At 40.0% G+C, this 21428-nt stretch overlaps 1 protein-coding gene across 1 annotated transcript in view; it reads right to left on the bottom strand.

Annotated features, from left to right (window-relative positions):
• Positions 1-21428, bottom strand: part of EGLN1 (egl-9 family hypoxia inducible factor 1) — a 35478-nt gene that overhangs the window by 1670 nt on the left and 12380 nt on the right. Inside the window, exons 2-4 of the mRNA XM_059830623.1 lie at positions 4860-4979; positions 2474-2610; positions 964-1031 (exon numbers count right to left, since the gene is read on the bottom strand). Of these exons, the coding sequence (XP_059686606.1) occupies positions 964-1031; positions 2474-2610; positions 4860-4979 (325 nt within the window). The remainder of the gene's footprint in view (positions 1-963; positions 1032-2473; positions 2611-4859; positions 4980-21428) is intronic.

Below are 21428 nucleotides of genomic sequence, written 5' to 3'. Positions count from 1 at the left end.
GCATGTGCCACGGAGCAGCGGGACAGCCTGCCCGGCTGGAGCTGAGGGACTACCTGCGTTTCTTCACAAGCCAGGCAGGAGCTGTATTGTCCGTACCACTCCCGAAATGCACAAAGTCACCGCCTGCACCAAGGGGTACTGAACTAAACTGCAGCTTTTGCAGCTGCTAGATAGCTCTGGGGCTACTTATGAGCTTCAGACGCCTAACAGCAATGAATGGAAATCTCATTTCGAAATGACTGGCATATGTCTTCAACATAATCGGTTTCAGAGCTCTTGACAAAACCACAGAGAAACTGGCATGTGTGCATTTGCAGTACACCTGATTTTGGTTTATTTTTAAACTACTGTAACAAACAGAAAATCGTGATGGCAATTACAAGCATGACAGAAGTCCTAGGCCATTTCTCCATATAAAGCTAATTTGAACAGGAAAATTAGATCAACTTCCTCTTGAGGGAGAAGCCAGAAAAGGAAAACAGATGCTAGATATGTGGAATTGGAAATGGAGGAAGTAACTCCGTTCTTTGATTCCAGATTTTAATTTTAAGCTTTTGCTTTTCCAATACAGAGATTCTAGTCAAGTTAACTTGTATCCACTTGTTGAATCACTATATTCGATAGAAACTATTTCCATGGCTCTCAGTTCTGCAGTGCCTCACAGTCTCTGGCGTGGTTATCCTCCACACTTATTATATTAGGGAGACATTGTATCTCCCATATAAAAATACTGAGCAGCCTCAGGTCTCGGAGGAAGTGTGAGCAGGACAAGGCGCTGACCCGGATTTCCCAAGTCACTGCCTAGCAGCTCAACCACTGGCTTGCCTTCCCCGTAAAACCTGACTCTGAATTACTCTGTTTTATTCCCGCCTTCTGTGCACAGGGTGGGCCAAGGAGATGAGGCTGGACTACTTAGCTATTCTCCCAGAAAAAGGAACACAGAAGATATTAACAAGAGATTACCTGTTAGATATTTTACTTTAGCTCGTGCTCTTTCATCTGCATCAAAATACCACACTGTTATTGCGTACCTAGGGAAACGGATGGAAAAAGAATTCCTGAACTATGAAGAAAAAACACAGTGAAGCACTTGACATAAAACACAACCTAAATGAGATTATACTTCTGCAGTCTGACAGAAGAAAGATTTCATAAAGCACAAAGCAAGCAGGTTTTTTTTTCTATTAGTAGGTATTGTCTGAACAGTCATTGAAAGGGTGACACTGATGCTGTAAGTTTACACTTCTTTTTCCTGATGAGTTGCTATTATGGTTCTTGCCCAGAACCTGTAATATGGTCTCTGTCCATATCATCTTGCCCTGTGACCTCATCTTTTACTTCACTCGGTCAAGTCCATCACTGAGTCACACTATAAGAACCTCGTTTTTTCGGAGGTTTGCCATAAGGGAAAATTAACTACCCCTTCTTACACAGCTCCTCCGGTTTTAAATATGAAATGCCAGCTATTGAGAAAAAGACTTTAAGGAGCTTTAGTAAATGGCATTTCACCCTCTGACTCTGCTCCGAGCACAAAGGGGGAGGGGAGAGCGGCACAGCCTCCGGAAAGGCTGCAAGAGGACACGAGGACACGATGGCAGTTTCAAGTTACTTCTTGCAAAGGTACTTGTGTTATCTCACAGCTCCAGTCAACGTTCAGTGCTCTGGCCATCCAAACGTGTTGCGACATCGGCAAGAGGAAGTCTGGATCAAGGACTCCAATGATTTACCTATTATCACCATCTGGAAACGCCACTCAAGATGTGGGGGCAGTGAATGCAGGTTATCTTTAGCGTCATCCACTGCCCTACAGTGAGAGGGACAAAGGAGATAGCAAGTTCCCTCTGTGACTCAGACTGGGAAGAACTCTAATACTCCAGAGAAAGAAAAGATTTGTGTCTCAATGGTTTCTGCCCCACAGCCCTCTCCCAATTCCCAAACTAAGCCACACCTAGAATAAAGCAGGGAGAGTGAACATTAACTATCTTCTAGCAACTCCCTCTGCCCCAAAAAGAGAGGACATAGAAGTGAAGTACCTAGTCAATCTTTCAGCAACACAGTAAGGTGCTAAGGACAAAGGGAAAGGACCACAGCATAAAGCCATTAGAGAGAAATAATGAAGACAACACCCCTTGGCTAAGGCGGGGTCTGCTTATGGCTCGATGTGCTCCTACCCAGTTCTGTCAAGTACAGGCTCAGAGACTTCTGGTGTTTTCCAGTCCTCCCTCCTACCCACCCAAGAGGATGTTTTCTCCAAAATAAGAGACCAGACATCGGTACAAACTCAGCAGCCCAGCAGAAGCTTAATCATTGAGTAGAAAAAAAAACCCCTTCTCATCATAGTGCAACTGGAACTGTACATGGAAAGACCTGGGATCAGGTCATAATTCATAGTGTCACTCATTTCTCATTAGGATTCGCTCATTTCTTGATAAAAGAGGCACCATGCGATATACAGAGAATCTGTTCGTCCTACCTTGTAGCAAATGCTGGCTGTACTTCATGAGGGTTGCGGCGATCAGACCAGAAGAATAGCAGTCTATCAAATTTGGGTTCAATATCAGCGAATTGGGCTTTACCTTCTGGAAATATCCGAAGGATGCCTCCACTTACCTACAAATTCAATATTTTAAAACCAGTGCCTGAAAACAATGTCTCATTGTATTTAAAAGTACTGAACATCACATTTGAAAACATTTCAGACACTTGGAACTGAAACAAAAGCCTTTATCAGATGTTACAGAAAGTACAAATCTAAGGCTTTTCTGTTAATAAATTTCATTTAACAAAACGTTTTACACATTTTTCACTGAGTAATTTCAGAATGCTTGCAAATATTAAGCCTCCATTCATGTTTAAGTAAAAAGCTCTGGTTTTAGATTGGTTGTTTTTAGCTGCATTACCTACTCGCAAAAAATGGACAAGACTGACTGATATTACACAGGTGGCTAAAAATAGGCCAATACAGATGAGAGCAACATTGTATTTCCCATCTGAGTTTCACCCTTTCCCATTAAAGAGACTGTTTCATTTAACAGCAGCACAAGTTTAGGTCATGTTTCTGTAATTAAGATGAGGAAAGACTAGGAAACTTCAAACTAAAGCTTGAATCTGCATTACTCCTGGTCAATTTAGATCTCTTCCAGGCTTTGAAAAACAGTTGGACCTACCTATGCATGCCTAGAAACCAGCACATTAGGTGGGGTTAATTATTTTTAAGTCACATTAATGTCTTCCTACTGATGGTACTGATGACGTTAAATCTAACTATAGATAGCCACCATAGGCCTTCATGGGAAAGTCCTAACAGTGCAAGTACTAACAAGGTAAATTGATATAAAAGACTGGTTTTTAATTGTGATCTAAATCAGTTAACAAAAAGTGACAATTTAGATCAATTTGTTCTCCTAAAGAAAGTTTGGGTTTCTTTCTTTGCTAACCAATATACTTAGTAATATATTAATTTGTAATTTAAAATATATTTTGCAGGAAATGGAATACCTTTGTTCCTAAATTAAATAACCAGCTAGTAAATTTTTCCACAGTTATTGTGAAAATGCAATTCGCTTGACTTCTCCACTCTATTATGTATTCATTTTTTTCCAGGAGAGAAACCGTAAATCAACTAAAAATGCCCCAAAGCTGCATTTTAAGATGTTCAGTCCAACCAGCGCACTTACGTCATGGCAAAAAAAGGCTAGTAATTTATTATCTAATTGAAGGATCAAATTTGGCATTTTGAAGAGGAAGTCAGAAACAGAAAGCTTCAAGTGCACCCATTTCTGAGTCAGCTTTCTGATCTACCAGTTTTACACAAGTATGTTACCAGTCTTATTGCCTCATCCAGCTCTTATAAGAGATGGACAGCACTCAAGAAAAAAAAAAAAGGAAAAGAAAAACTCTCAGCTGTAACCTGCGTTATCCATATCTGGCACACCCAATTCACAGAAACTGAGTGCTTATGTGCTCTTCCACATGCTACTTCCTAAGTATGACAGAAGTATCGGTAGTTTTAGGGGTTTTTTTCATATACAATGAGAAGAAACTTCTCCATAGCTAACTGCACAGCAATCAAGGAATAAACAAAGCTATCTTCGCATTACTCTCTCATGCTTTCAATCCAGCCAGTTAGCTACATCCATTCTTCAACTCTACCTAAACCCACTGAATCGCTAGGAAAATCCTTATTAAAAAGTTACTTTATCACACTCAGTACGTCTATGGAGAATTTCGAGTCACTGGTAGTAAATTCTTAGACCACTTGAACTGTGTTATAAATACTTATCTATTCTACACCCTGTATCTACGATGATAAAGACTTGTGCTGCTTTGAACTATACTGATAGCAATAACCTAACACTTGGCTTATTTGAAACAGTTCCCAAGCTGCAGCACCTTTCTTTTTATAAGCATACTCTATTACATAATCTAGTTGCACAAACAGTAAACTTAAGATTCAACATGAATATAAGGAGGAATAAACTAGAAGCAATTATTTTTCAAGTATTCTTTATTTACTCTGTGTGTGGGTGTTTACTATGCAAATAATGTACAATAAGTTGCATAATTAGATATTTATGAAACTTGGATACTAGCAGATACTTATGTGTATAATTAACAAACACACATGAAAAACATGCAACTTTCCTTCAATCCCACTGTCAAGAAGGTGCAGAGGCATCATTCAAAACCTTGAAAATAAATGCCTCATCTCTATCTGCTCTCACTAACAGCAGAACCGAGGGGCAAAGGATACACAGTTAATTTAAGAACACAACTAAGGCACAGAAATAAGGACATGAACAAAGACCTGTAGCAAGAATATGTTAAAAAAAAAGCTATAGAAAGAAAATATTGCATACCTTGGCATCCCAGTCTTTGTTAAGATAATATATACATGTAACACATCTTCCATCTCCATTTGGATTATCAACATGGCGTACGTATCCCGTTCCATTGCCTGGATAACAAGCCACCATAGCCTAGAGTCAAAGAATCAAACACGGTAATTAATTTTATCTGTGTGGGGGGAATAAGTTTACATTTTATCTGTATTAATTCCTAAGTAATTCATACATAAGGAACAGAAAAAATAAGTTAGAAATAATGGGAAAATAATTTTTTTATCTGTGTTTTCTTTCTAGTTGAAAACTGGTTTTGAACACAAACAGATGTCTGCATGAAACACATTGAGAGGAACACTGTTAATTAAGGTATGGAAGGTGGGGCTGCTCCCATGTTGTGACTAACCCTTCAGACTTCCCTCCCTTGAATGAAATACAAGAGAAGAAAAGTGTCTTGTGCATAATTAAGTAGCGTGTGCTTCTCCCTGTGATAAGAATACTTGTTTTCCAGACTCAAGTTCACAGACAGCTATCTTTTTGTCCTTTTTTTTTTTTCCCTCCCCCGTGTTTCCAATGCAAAGAATTCCTCCTCAAAAAGTGGTATCAAACTTTTTAGGAGACTTTTTAGCCAAGACCATTAGCCCATCTTACTCAATCACTCCAAGCGCATTCTTGGGCTTGTGTTTTGTCCTGTACATAGGAGGTCTTTGAACCTTTGTTGAAACAAGCCTGCATGTACAACAAAAACATCCTTTTTAGTCAAGAAGTGAGAAATTAAAAACAGACACTGAACAGTAATCTGCAATAACCTTCTGACATCAAAAGAATCCCAGTGCAGTAGTATATTTAACTTAGCATGCTGCACTTAGCTCAGCTGACTTGAAAGACCACTAGAAGGTGGTTTGGGTTTTGAGTCTTCAGACATGCGGATGTGCGTGTGAAACAAACTGGCCATCTAGCTAACAGATGGTCTGATTAGCTTGATTAGCTTTCAGTTTGCATGGCCGGTTTGTTGTACGGCACATCCCCGTATCTTTATGCATTTGCTGGAAATAATAATCATTTCAGGTTTTTGACAGAGATCAGAACCAAGTTTTCCAGGCCAAGTCATCCACTGTCTCCACAGTACTCGGACGTCTGCAGTGACAATATACTTTCTGCAAAAAGTTGTAACAGTAATTTAAAAGAAAAGCAAAAAAGTGAGTTTCTACCCACTATCCAATACACTACTAACCTCAATGAACGAATGCTGTCTAAAAAAACCCAAAAACTTTTAAACGCAATCATTCCCATCTAGATTTAGCCTGGTTAAGTTAGAATTTAAAGTCAGACCTCCGGATTTCAAACTCTTTCACTTCTCTTACATAAAATACAAAAAAAAATTCCAAATAAAGTGTTAACTGTGAAAATGTAACCCATCAGATTAAAGGTATTTCAAACCAAATGTTTCAGTGCATTTTCTTGCTTTATACTGATGATTTTAATTCTCTCCCCCTCTTTTAAATGTTAACAAATAAAGCTTTCCACAGTTTGCCTTACCTGCAAGAAACTGTGCTTTGAGCAGGCTGAGAAATAGTTTAAAGGACCTGCAGTTCAATCAGTAAGATTTGTATATCGCATGTTGACAGAATGGATTTCGCTATAGCAGCAAACATTTTAAAAATCTTTATTTCCATACATACTCTACTAAAGGGAAGAAGCAATTTTTTCATAGCTCCTACCAGGCAGGAATGAGAACATAGTATTTGCCAAATAGCACAATAGCACTGTGGTTATAAAAAAACTAAAAATTAAGCCAAATTTCATTCACATGAGATGGAAGCGACTACACTGCATGAAAAGCAATCAAAACTACAAAATTCTAACATACTTGTAATTTTGAGATTAGGCACTTCAGCTTCTCAATCCCTTTACTGTAATCATAGTGTAGTCATCATTGCAGGTCTCACGTTATATAAACATATTACATATATCAAGTAACGTGACCTAATATTTGGCAAAGCCATTACTTATCAGTTTTGCTGCAGGAAGATAAACCCACAAAAATCAAAACAGTGACTTAAAGATACCAAATAATGTAATAAGGGTTCTGTAATTTCCTTTCTTACAGAGAAAAAAGGAACAAAACAAAAGCAAAGCTGGGCTGGAAGAGGAAGATATTTGGTTTGCACTGAAAGCCAACCCTCTTGAAAAAAGGCCCACGTACCACATAAACCCTATCAAGCCCTCACAGAGCATGAACAGTCCTGAAAGCAAATCCAGACCCTAAAACCAGGAAAATTATAATTCAAGATGTTTTGCTAAGTATCATCATGTAAGTTAAACTCCGATGTTAGCTGTTGCTCAACATTTGTGTGAAACAGCTACTAAAACTCATTCAGAATTAAGAAAACATTGAGACCGAGTAGCTAGAGCAATGTCAATTCTCACTGAAATCAGGAGGAGTTAGACTCAGATTTGGAAAGGTCTTCATGCACATAAATGACCTAAGTATCTGTCACTGAGCTAAAAAACCTGGTATGGAAAATTTAGGACAGTTCCCAGGCCTCTCTGGCCAATATAGGGTTTTTTCCAAGGGCACACTTGGTTGCCATCTGTTCCTCACAAAGATAATTTTGCAGTTAGAGAAGCGTAATTTTGCATCCTGTTGCTATAGTTTCCTTTATAAGGTACTGAAATGGGAACTTGTTCTCTTTGCTGAAGGGAAATCAAGAAAAGAATCTTTAACATCAAAGTTGCTGAATAAAAAGAGGACCAGCAGCACTTTTTGGAAAGTCTGGGGAAATGCCAGTTGTCATCAACTTAACATGAAGAGCAGCCATATTCGATGTCAGAAGCGTTTCATACAATCGAGTTTAACATACTGCCAATGTAAAAAAAGCCCTTGTTTTTGACTTTAGAGTCTGAAACCTCTGCTATCATTAACTGCAAGAGACGAGAAACAGTTTTGCTGTGATAACTTATCTAATATGTATTTGTTATAACAGTAAGAGTGACTCAGCCTGTAGCGGCAAATTGGAAAGTAAACAAATTCACCAATCGGGCAGTGTAACATAATAGACATTGCTTCTGCCAGTTGGTGTGACAATTCCCTCTCCTCAATTGAACGATGATAAGGAAAGTCACAAAACTTAACCATTTACAGGGGATGGGAAATAAATTGCTTTGTGAAACAATGCGAAGTGAGTTCGTGTCAAACTAATGTACTGCAAGATTACTCTCATGGAAAGGACAAAAAAGCGACCCAAGTAAATAATGAAGCCATATAGTTTTGTTGTTGTTTTACCATTTTACAGTATACATAAGCTAGCCAATATATGTATGTCAGGCAAAGAGAAAATCTGGGGTTTGTGGTGCTTTTTTTGTTTGTTTTTAAACACTGTTAATGGCAGTACAAAAAGCCAGGCATTTGAGACCAGAATATCCAAAATTCCTTAACATTTTAGACTACAAACAATAAAGTTGTTAGCCCACCAAAATAGAGAGCTACCTGTCTCACTAGTTCTCTCATAAAAGTAAGCGTGTCCAAAGAAGGGCGAGGAAGCTGGTGAGGGGTCTGGAGCACAAGTCTGATGAGAAGCGGCTGAGGGAACTGGGGTTGTTCAGCCTGGAGAAGAGGAGGCTGAGGGGAGACCTCATCGCTCTCTACAAGTACCTGAAAGGGGGTTGCAGAGAGGTGGGTGTTGGTCTCTTCTCCCAAGTGACGAGCGACAGGGCAAGAGGAAACGGCCTCAAGTTGCCCCAGGGGAGGTTTAGGCTGGATGTTAGGAAAAATTTCTTTACTGAAAGAATGGTGAAACACTGGAACAGGCTGCCCAGGGAGGTGGTGGAGTCACCATCACCGGAGGTGTTAAAAAAACATGTAGACGTGGCACTTCGGGACATGGTTTAGTGGGCATGGTGGTGTTGGGTCGATGGTTGGACTTGATGTTCTTACAGGTCTTTTCCAACCTTAATGATTCTGTGATTCTGTAATCGCAGAATTCAACTCAAGGCATTACTTGCCTTTCCTTAATAGAAAAGGAGGTCCTCCCCTTTTGTGCTTCTTGGGCATTACAATTTTTAAGCATGCAGTAATCTTAATTTCTGCAAAGAATATATTTAAGTCACACACTGGATTTGTTCACCCACTGGATTCCTTTGCAAACACTTCTAATATCAACCTTTTTTAACCCAACAGCATTCTCTTTCAATCTGAGCACTCATGCCTAGCACATAAGCCCTGTCCTAAGATACCCTCTGGAATTCATGAGTAACGGTGAAAGCATGAAAGCGCCCTCAGCTACTCTGCAATCCACCCAAATTCTGTCTATCAAACTGAAGTACTCACGCATTTAAGCAGCTTCTGATTGCTCATTCACATACAGATGTTCTACTTGCAAATGTTTAACTCTGGAAAATTAACTTTAGGCTATCAGACAAAATGTCGTTAAGAGAAGAACTAATTGAAACCACAGATTTTTTGCTAAGTATCTACATCCTTAGTGTGTCAGCTATTATTCTAATTAGCAATTAAATGCACGAATGTAACATCAGAGGGAATAATCCATAGTCTTCTTCCCAATGTAAAGAGCCATCAGCTAAGACACTCAACCCTGGGAGGCACAACACATCAGTGCAGCAGAAAACTCGAGTTCAACTGGGAGCAGCCTCAATCCCCTTCACAGAGAAGTATGACAGCCTCATCCATATATAAAGTAGTAAAACTTGCAAGTAAACAGACTGAAGCTTTTTCCTCTATCCTCTCCATTCCTCTCACAGCTGGATACCTGCAAGTTCAGGTATTGCTCCTTAAGAAAAGGAAACAATAATAGCAAACTCTTAGGAAAGAGGGGAAAATACCAGTTACATGACAATATAAAATTCCTTAAGGGGGACCTCCCCCCCAACCACAAACATAAAATGTGTTCTGTCATGTTAATTTATTAATGTGAATTAACTTTATTGTTTAGCTCAGATTAAAGAAAGCTGCACCAGTCAAGGAGATGTCACTTTTGCCATTTGCTGAAGGAACTGCAAATCTCAGTGAGCAAAACAAGATGTCCAAATGCAAGACCAATTACTTCCTACCAAAATTTATCAGATGCTCTCACAAAGGCTTCACTGGAAATCCTTGGCATGGGTCATTTGACAGATTATTCAAAGAAAAAAAAAAAGACCAAACAAAAACCACCACTGGAATGAAGAACCAAAGAAAACAAAACAAAAAAAATCTAACCTGTCCCTCTTTAGTCCATCTGTGATGTGCTTCTAGTTCAAGAATTTGTTCATCCCTGACAAACAGTCCTGAGGAAATACATTTCAGTTTAAGCACATGTCACTAAGATTTTTCACAAGGTGTACAAAACAACAATCGAACTGAAGGAAAAAAGACTGTATTGGTTCTACCATGCATAAGCATAGTCAAGATGACTGACTTAAACATGCTAACGTGGTACAACTTGGCTTGGATTCATAGTCTTCTCCTGCAGATTCTTCACAATTAGAGACGGAAACTTGCAACACAATAAAGTATCAACTGGGGAGAAACTCCTGTCAGCCTTACCAAAACAGAAAGCTGAAAGGGGCAAAATAAACTCTTTGGGACACAGCTAATTCAAGTATTTCAATACTAACTTTCATCTGAGTAAAACTTCATGCTGATATCCTCCACGGTCTAGTAAGCAAGGCTGGAGAACCAAGTGTTTACAGAAGTCATCACTGAAACTAGAAAAGCTGGCGAGAAATACTAGCACCTGTAAAGATTCCCTCATTAAATACCATGCCTTTCAATTACTGTCAACTGGAGACTCTGCAAGAGGAAAGCAAGCTACTGCTTACTGGCTTAAAAATTAAGTAGTGCAGTACTTGACATGTCCCCAAGCGTGAATGGGAATCTGTAAATCTGAGTTAGAAGCTAACACAAAGAAGAGATGGACACATTGCAGCAGCTTTGAATCGTTTAAGTCCTCTCTCCTAATACTAAGTTACCACTACAGCCATCCAATTTGTCTAATAGCAGAACAAACAAACCCCCAGCTACTTCAAATACCAGCTATTTGGGTCATCTTCTGGCAAGCACAGAGTAAGCTGCTCGTCTAAGAAAGAAGAACTGCAGACAAGGACGACAAGCGGGTCACCCCAGGCTGGGGTGACTGCTCTCCTGTGGCTGCTGAAGGTAGCAGGAGCAGTTCTAACAGGAAGGTAGGCTTGGCAGAGCTGCCAGCTCTTGAGCTGGCAAAGGGAAGGCAAACTGAACCGAGAACAGAGATGAAAAATGAGCTCAGATAGGAAGGGAGAGAGGAAAAACTGAGAGTTGACATAGCTTCTTACACTATAAATAGAATCAGCACACAGCTATGTACATGGTTTATGTCTTCCTTAAGCTCCTAGGCAGTCCAGAAACTAACGGTAACCTGACCTACCTCACTCTTTCCCAGGCCTTTCAATGCAATGGCCAATGCAAGATTTCTACTTGCTTTGATAGAACTGTATTTCATAAGCATACAAAATCAAGCAACATATCAGAAGTTTGGCACAACAGATTAATACTTTTACTACGTTGCTTATTTCTAACTTGCCAGTCAGATACTGATTTCTCAGACGAAGTTCAGAGAAAGCTTTGCCAGCCTAGCAGCCCAGCAGCAGGCTCTTCAACTTCTCTGCAAATTAAGTCACTGCTTTAGTCTTCTCTTCGGTTTTAAGTGACATTTACCTGCTTACACTATTCATTTCGCACATCCTAGTAAACTGACGCAAATCAGAAGGCAGAAGCTTTCATGCTTGTTCAGTGGCTGTGGTCAGCCCAGCACTCTAGGGCCAGAAGATCCATCCACACAGAGCCTGAATTTAAGCCAAACACCTTGAACGTAACCAAGGTGCCACTCAGCAAACAAGCTCAGGTACTTTTTGCTGTAGCTGCATGCAGTTTGGTACTCCCCCTTTACCGTTCCATTCTAACTGCGCTCAACAGCAAGATCAGATGAAGCTGATTTCCAAATATCATTCCTTTCATTCATGCATGCGCATAGGCTCTAAGAAACATTCATGAGCTTTTGAATTGCTGAAGAAACTTGCATACAAATATGGATAATTCATCAGTTTTTCCAAATGGCACAGAAACCCCAGAACTGCAGTTGCTTAAGTCTAATATTCAGGAAATGACTGTGAATGTGGGATGTGCTCACACTTCAATGAATAAATCTAATAAAAGACTTACATAGGAAAGAGAAGCTCCCACGAAACTATCAAACAAGAGCCGTTAACCTGGGGGAGATGGTGGAGATTCTCACCGTGGGGACAGAAGGCATCAAGGCTTTGACAGAGCCCTGAGGAAAGCAGGGCAATGAGAGAAACGCATCTCAAAAGGTGAGCTGATGAGCAACTGAAACCAGTATTATAGATAGACATAACAGGAAGACCTAAAATACACTTACCAACTCCCAGCTGAAGTCCTGCAACTCCCAACAAACAACTCAGTTTATCTCTAAACTGAGATAACAACATTTAAACACTAATGAGGTTCTGTCTGCTCTCCTGTACCTGAGTTTGTAATGTTGCAAGTCTCAAATCTCCAAATGCAAAGAGGAGGGATCACTGAGTCAGACAAGCTTCACGGAAAAAAATAAAGATTGTATCTTTCTTAATAGCTAACACACTGGCATTTTCCAGGCTGCTAGCCAAGTTAGGTAGGACATGCCTATTCTCAAAATTGTGCCAGTTCAACCAAAAGGTGCTTTTTAAAAACAACTGAATCCGTGACACTGATGCAAATAACCCCTGCAGTCCTTCCATCTTATGAAGGCCTAGCTTCCATGAACTTAATCTAACTGCTTATTAGGAAAATAAATTACAGAAAGAAAACTTCATTCAAATCTGAAAGAGTATACAGAGAGTTGCACGCTGGCTTAAACAGGGTATTAAAAAAAGAAGTAAAGTTTATCTAATGCATCTCTGAATATAAACAATGTCTTCAAGCCTAAACCACCTGCATTCCCTTAAAAAAAAAAAGATTTAATATGAGCACATCCAAGCTGGTTAGTGCTTCAAAGCACTAATAGCACTAATAGCTCCCCTAAGGTTCAACACAACACATTCTGAGAGTTTTGATATCGAAGTCTACTACAAACTAAAAAAGTCAATAACCTAGAACAAACAAACAAAAAAATCCCCCAGATATACCTCATCGAGGCTTCCCAAAGAAGGTAGATGAAAAGCACTGTCACCAGGGGCAGAAAGTTCTCTCTTAAAAGCCTAGGAGCAAACACAACGCTCGACTTTACAGCTGAGAACGGTTTAAAGCAAACTTTAATTTGTGTCAATCTAAATTTGTCTACTTTGTGATTAAATAAGTTGACCGATACACTTCAGATTCAAACAGCTGTTGAATAATGTAAAATGTGTTTGTAGAATTGGCTGTCCTCCATGGATAACTCCCCATTCTCTCCAAGAGAAGCAGACTGGTGACTCAGTGTTTTGGCGCTGTACAAAAATTTGACAGAGAAATAAGTCAATCAACACAAATTTTAAGAGTCTGGTTTTAATTTAACATTATAAATGCTTTGAAACAAATAATACCATTTAGAAAATAAGTACTTTGAAACTTTTTTTTCCCCCCCAAGACGGGGCAGAATGTTCTGCTCTCGCATGAGACTAGTCAACTTACTAGTTTCATCACTAACCATTCAGAAAGAGTGCAGAGAAGCAACATCTTTAAGAACTAAAAATAACCCAACACTAAAGCAAATTACGATAGTGCACTAAAATAGTAAGAAGCTAAGTCTCATTCAGCTACATCACTTAAAATATATTCTGACAGTAGTTCGTGCACACCAGATTTCTAGATCCAACCACATGACATCATCAGGCACACCGATGGATGACACATGAAAAAGCGTGGTTACCTATTTTAAGATTATTACATATGATCAGTGAATTTGTTTAGTTGTGTGAGATCTACCAGATAAACTGAACTTACATTACCTTAAAAATAAAGCATGCACACTAGCCCAAACTTCAAAGCTGGAGACTTTTTATACTTCTTAATACCAGAAGAGGCTGGGGAAGAAGAAACCCTAAGGATTAAGGGCGGGTAAAGGATGGTTGGTTTTTGTTTCTATTTTTAAATAAAATCTTCCTGTAATATCTGTGAATGTGAATGGCTGAGAGATTTGCCAGTTAAAGAATATCACTCATCATCACTACCATTCTCTCCCCAAAACTGTACATACTGAGAAGCCTGGAACTTCTTCCCTATAGAAGATAAGAAACTGTACATGATCATTTTGCTAAATACTAGGGGAGATATATGTATATATATAAAAACAGAAAAGGACTGATTTTAGTTATTTCTTACTTAAAACTGTAATTTTGTTTCTGCTTTAAGGAGCAAAATAACGATATAACTGAAATTTAACTTGCAGGAAAGATATCTTCACATAAATTTGAATGTTGTGCAACTGCATGGTAATGGAATTGCATATTTAGTACCATGATTAGCCAGATACTTGAAGATACTTGTGTACTGTTAGTATTTTAAGTTTACTGCATCTACATGAACATTAATTAAAGTGTCCAAAAGTCAAGGTCTCAGCTACCACCTCTAGATTTTAACCACAGAAGGATTTACTGCCTTCAACAGTATGTTGAGGAAAATTATTTTTAGAATAGTTCTTAATTATATTTGCAAGGGGACATACAAGATTCAGCACACCCACAGCATTCCAAACTTGACACCATACACTACAGCATTCAGTCCCACTATTACAGTCTAGACAATCCTTTGAAATTATTTATAAATTAAAAAAACAAATAACTATGCGCTGAAATGCTAATAGACAAAGCACTGCTTTAATTTACATAACACTGCACAAAAGCCTGATGGAGGTTTAAAGCCAAACAGCAATAAACAGCCTGTCATATGCTTTCAAGTCACCTACAATTTAAATCCAAGAAATGCTGACTCTGCCCATACTGCTTTTTACGGGCTTACACACATGAACTGTCTCCATCCAAGCCCTCCTTTACAATCCCACCATCACACTGTAATAGGGCCTCTCTCCCAGCTGGTATAAACAACACTTGGGGTTTTTTTGGTTTTAACCAATCACCCAGTGTTTCCAGTTCAAACGTAAGCAGGCATTATACAAATCTGCTGGCGTCCCAGCTGTGTCGGGCTCCCATCAGTGCTTGAAAGCCTTGAGGAATAGCTGTGGCCACACAGAGTTAAGGGCTGACCATAAACGCCAGGAGCAGGACTGCTGACGTTGGCACGCAAGCCAGAAAAGTGACTGCAAAACCCACCCCTTCCACGTATGTCCCAGCAGAGCCAGCCACGTTATTTCAGGTTAAGGAGGCATTCTGCCTCCACTCCGTGCAACTGCTAGAGGAGGGTGGCTCAGGAATGCCACGTATTTGCTCTAGGAGTACGTGGCCATGTGAGCACGAGAAAGATCTCAATGTACCCAACACTGACTCCAGGCTACAAGAAACACCTGAGGAAACTGCCCATCCTCATCTAGCCGATACAAAAGCTCCACTGTCTTCTTAAACACCAATTCAGCTGACTCTACAGCAAATCTACGCTCATGGCAGCAACAAGATCATCTTTAGGTTAGGAGCTCCTGCAGAGAGCAGAGCTCCCTGATGCTGTTCCAACAGGCTCTTCCCCGCTCTCCCCATCGGTTGCAACCACTTATGCCCCAAGAGACCAGAGTGATGGAAAAAGACATCACCCTCATGCCTTGGGAAAAATAAAATATGCTGCATTACCAACTATCAATTAATTAAAAGGAACCCATCTGGTTTGTTCCAAGTCCATTTATACTTTGCATTAGGAAACTGCTACGAAAACAACCAATCCAGGCAAAAATGTTACCTACTTTCCTCCTTGCCGCTATTTCAATAACAAAAGTAGTATTTCATATATCATCAAATTATTCACCCTTCCTAAAAGGCAAGTAGGCTTCTCCACAGATCAGCCCTTTTCTGTGAACAACAACTAAAATACCTGTTGATGCTATCTGTCAAGGCTCCTGTCAATCACCATTGCTATAACTGACTAACTCAACAAGTATTGTGGTTAGAAGTAGGATGCTAACCTCAAACTCCACTCTGAAAATCTGAAGATGACAGAACCCAAATTCCACATAAAGCGATGACATAAGAAGAAACACTGTAAGTGTATGAAACCTGACATTGAGGGGAACAAGAAAAAAGCCTCTCTGAAACATGTCACTGAGGTCTTTTTCCTCTTTCAAGGCATTCAGAAGAGCACAAAACCAGGACCTCTCTCCCCAAATGCTCACAGAGAAAGTTAGAAATCCTAACACCGGCTGAGTTAGCATGCAGCCAGTACTTACATACTCTTAAACCTTCTTAAAAGCACCGTGTTTGGTAAAAAAGGGAAGCACACTGTTCCACATCCCACCTAGAAATGATGGATTTCAAGACAGAACATGCACACCTCATTCTCTCATGTTTCTGCAGAAAGGTTTTTCTGTCTGTCCCTAAAAACCCAATTAGCAGGAATTCTTGTGGTAAACCAAAGGACAGTTAGGGCTTTATAGTCTACTGTACTCACTGGGGAGAGACTGCAGGGATTAGCAATAGTATCTTAGATCAGAGGTGTCACATCAGACCATGAGGACTGATCCATAGGACTTATTTATGCAACCTACACGCAAGATCTGCAGAGCTTAAGTTTTATTTTTCAAAGTCTGTTCCCAGCTTTAAGCTGTGACCAAAAAAAAAAAAAGATAAATAGAAAAATGAATGCAAGAACATAATTTATGAAAAACTGTTTGCCTCAGTCTGCAAACACCCTGAAACAACTCAAGGATATGAACTCCTCATCATCTTAAGCAACAGCAGTGGAAATTACTGATGGACAGATGACATACAGTGAAATGAAAGGAAGATGAAGAAAGAGAAGCAGACACCAGAAGGAATAGCAGCACTGACAAAAGTCTGATTACCAGAAGGGGGAAAATAATGCTGAATACCATGTGAACTAAGGAACAAGTGGAACAATAATCAATTCCACAAAATACTAGATTCCAGGTTTCTATACAAGAAATCAACTTCCCCTTCAAGTCAGCAGGCAATCACTTCAGCTTTCACGGTTGGCAGAAGTATATTTTTCAGACATAGACTGCATTTTAGAATGAAATTTCTACATCATTATTGAAAATAAACAACAGATCTTCTAAAACATGTATCTATTATTGTACACTAACAGTGGATACTAGTTTCTGAATAGGAGACAGCAGTTCAGGAAATTACCCGTGGGCAGCCAACTGATTTACTAACTTCCATTATGTGTAGTAGATGGCCCTGTATCTTTACAGTAAAGTTACTACACATCCCAGAACTCACTTTGTAACTTCCCTAAGTCTTCACCTGATCTGAGATGTGCAACCAAAAGAGAGGAAAACCAATTCTGAAGCCAGAGAAAGGCTGAAGTGAGTAAGAGGGAGGAAGAGGAGGAGCGGGTAAGAATCCGTGGATGGCAGAGGTGCTTGCCAAACACGCACTACAATAACAAAGGGAGCAAGTTCCACAGCACAGGTTTTAATTGTGACTGCCCTGCTACTAACCCCATGAAATCAAGCTGCAAGCACTAATGACTGAGATACCCCATCAGGCCTCAGCTATTATTGTTTTTCTGTGTCCTCCGGTCCCTTAATCAACCGCACTACAAAACATCTCGGACATCAGAGGTTACTCTCAGCACACAGAATTGCAACTGAAAAGAAGAAAAAAGCCACTGCTCCATGCACAGCACAGCACTACCCTGCTCATATCCACCAGCTGTGTGCAGAAGGCTGCTCACATAATCTGTCTCCCAGATAAAATGTTCACAGAGAGAGGCCTTGCAAAAAGCTAACTCTAAACAAAAAAAGTCAATTCAAATCGCAGGTGTTGTAATAATAGATAACTGCAGTGTTCCTAACAAAATTCTTCCATTAGTTCCAAATGGAATTGACTTATTTAATGTTTCAATTAACTACCTAGTTTTTGCTGGGGGGTGGGTACTCACAGAATTATTACGTATGAAGATTTAGCTAATAGTTAATTATAATTCTTCAGGGAAAGCACTGATTTTGTATTGCTTATTCATATGAGCAAAATGGGTTTCAAGTCTATAGGCAGTAACACATAACAAGATCATCCGGTTACTTTAAAACCGTTTAAAACTATATTCACAAATAGGAAAACAGAGCTTATGATGCAACCCGAAAACAACACAGCCCAGGATGCTCAATAGGAGCCAGCAGTGTACAGTGGCAGCTGGGCAGGACAACAGCACCCCAGGCTGCACTACCAGGAGCAGAGCTTATAGACTGAGGGAGGTGACGATCCCCCTCACCCAGCACTTGTTGGTCCCCAGCCCATACCACTGCACAGGGCTCTTCCAGGTGCAGGGCTTTGCATTTGCCCTTGCTGATCTTCGTAAGGCTGCTGCTGGCCCATGCCTCCAGCCTGCCTGCATCTCTCTGAATGGCAGCTCTGCCCTCAAGCGTATCGACTGGTCCTCCAACTTGGCACACACACAAACCCTCAAGTGCCGTTAAAAAGACTTTATTTTATTCCCAGGATCAATACAAGCAATGCTATGCAACTATCAGCAAGACTACTGAAAGTTACTCTGGAAAACAAGAATGTTCTTCCTCTGTAAAGGCAACCTCAATTAAGGGTTCCAAAGCAAAGATAACTCTTCCTTGCAAATGAAGGAAGCTGACAAAAAAAAAGTTTAAGGGTTTTTCAAAGGGAGAAACCTCAAAGGCACTCCCTCTTCCTATCCCTGGCAAATTCTGTTCTCCACCGAGCCCCTGAAGAATTCCTTCAGTCCCTCTGGAAAGCTGTACCCAAACTGGGGGGTGGGGGGTGTGGATAAAAAAAAGTGTTTTGAAATTTCCCTCATTCCAAGGCATTCTTTCTTTGGGGTTTTACTATGGAGATATTGCCAGTTGAACTGTAGAAGCTGAAGCCTCAATAGTGAGGAAGGGTTATTTCTTACTAGCTTTGTCTTTCAATGGATGTGCCTTCGAAGTAGCAGGATATGTGTTTAGGAAGACTGAAAGGCACAGTAAAAAGTAAAAATCAGAAACATCTCTGCAACATCCAGGTTGCTATATGAGAAGACAAACTGAAAACAAAGGTAGTTGATAGTATCTTCATCTATGTTTCTTGTCCTGTAAAGGAATATTATTTTCCATATTTGCAAGGCTCTTTATAAAAAGTTATAGGACTAAATAGGTAAAAATAATGTACGTTTATCTCATTAATACCTATATAGCCTGCAATACAATTTTGGCGCAGCTTTTGGCTCATGAGTGACCACTCCCATTTTCTATTTTAACTGAGGAAAATGACTAAGTCAGGACTCCAGTCTAGGAACTCCTGTGTTGTTCTTGAGTCTGTGCCAGGTGTTAGAAGGCCTTCAGCAGTCACTACATGTCATTTTCTACAAGCTATAATGGAGATCTAATGAAAATTTAGTCGATACATTAATTTTAATGCAAAAATTAGACATTTTGAAGTATTAAGCATTTAAGCATGGATCTTACTCCTGAGGCATTCCAAAAATACTGGAACAGGCAAAGCAAATAGCAATAAAATAGTAAATTGCAATAGTAATTTCACTACAGCAAACTAACCTCCTTCAAGTGAAAAATGAGTTACCAGCAGGATCCCCACAGGACCTGTACTTTTCATACATGGTCCGGGAAAAGGGGGTGAGCAGCAGCGTGGCAGTGTTTACATGCAATATGGATATATGTTGCGTGAACCATCCTAGTCCTGACTGCAGAAAGATGCACAGAAGGGTAAAATGATACCCAAGTGCCTGGTCAACAAAATGGCAGGTGAAATTCAGTGAAGAGTAAGTGCAAAGGAATGCTCTCTGGCAAAAAAAAAAAAAAGCCTCCTTATACATAGTGACATCTTCTAAACTAGATAGCATCACTTTAGAAAAAACTGTAGTAAACACAGGCAGTTTTCCTGTGCATCTCAGCAGCAGAGCAGAGGCAACTGAAGTATCGAAAAACACTAGACAGGGAAAGGCAACACAGAATACATCACTGTACCTGTACATTAATACTGTAATCCTGGTTGCCTTAAAGAGGGATTAGCAGAACCAGAAAAGCTGCACAGAAGAGCAGCAGGAATGACCAGAAACGTGGAACAGTACGCATCTGAAGAAATACTAAAAAGACTACAATTCTTCAGTTTAGGAGGGAAAGAGTGTCAGCTGAAAAATATATGGAAGAAAATGCCAGACTTCTGAAACCAGAAAAAATAAAAACTACTGGGAAATGAGCTTTCACAATACAGAGTCTAGAAGACATTGAAATCACCAGGCAGTAGGTTTTAAACAAAAGGAAGTTCCTTTTCCATCTAATCAAACTGCGGGACTTGTCGTTACAGGATGTTGCAGAGGCCAAAAGTACAAATGGCTTTTAAAACAAGATTACATAAATTAATGGCAAATATGTCCATCCATCTGTGCGCATTATGAGTAGTGGTCCAGAGGCCACCTGTGGCTCAGAGAGTTCCTGAATTGCCAGAAGATGGATGGTATATAAAAGCACGAGTTTACATACATTTCAAAGCTTCATATGCACACCAATTATTATTTACAACAAATACATAATGGTGTAACAGATGACAAATAACTTGTGTGAAACAGAGACATCCGATAAGGAAGAACTCCCATCTAGCAAATATGAGAAAGCAACTTGGTAGAAACGGAAACTAATTAGCCAGAGTGCAAAAATGGTTTAAGTTTTGAGCAGAGTGCGTCATCAGCATTTGAACAGTAAGGACAGCTGGTTTCAATGCCCCCCTCCCCCCTTTTTTTTTTTTTACAGCAAGACTGGATACTCTTCAAAAACACATAGCTTTAAGCTACAATTCAGGGGTGGTCTTGCATCTAGTTCATACAGAAGGTCACTTCAGATGAGCACAACTCCATCTGGCTTCAAATTGCAACTAGATACAGGGCACGGATGGTCAAACTGGCACCTCCCGAGAGGCAACACGGCTCTTATCTTTTGAAGGCAGTCCTTGCAGAGGAGAGCCCATCAACAGAGTGCCTGCAACTGCTGAGTACCTGGCAGAGAGCAGCAAGCAAGGCAAGCCTAGTCCTCTGCATCCCTGCCAGGCACAGCCCGCCTCTCTCAGCACCTGCTCCTTCTCCTTGAGTTCAACAGCAAAGGAGACCACCGCTGCGGACCGAGGTCTCCAGGGGAGCACAGGCAGGAGCAGCAAGTATGCGTGGGGAATACAGGTGAAAGAAACATGGCCCGAAGTCAAACAGGGCAGGGGGAAGACTGTAACTTGCAAGCTGCAGGTTTTTGATTTATACAACAGCCTGACAAAAGTATGCGAGCCTGACTCTTACCTGTTCAAAGGTTCCCTCATCGCACTTCTCTGAAACCGTTTTTCATGTTAAGTGGGTGGCATTTTTCTTAAGTAAAATAAAACTAAAATGTACCGAAAATAATTTTGTCCAGAGGTTTGTCACAAATTTGCTACATAAAATAAAGTAAAAAATATGGGAAATATTAAAGTAAAGCACTTTTTGGTAGTTTGTGGCTTTGAAAC

Source organism: Gavia stellata, chromosome 2 (genome assembly GCF_030936135.1).
Source record: "Gavia stellata isolate bGavSte3 chromosome 2, bGavSte3.hap2, whole genome shotgun sequence".
Taxonomy (NCBI): domain Eukaryota; kingdom Metazoa; phylum Chordata; class Aves; order Gaviiformes; family Gaviidae; genus Gavia; species Gavia stellata.
This window is presented reverse-complemented; position numbering and strand designations above follow the sequence as displayed.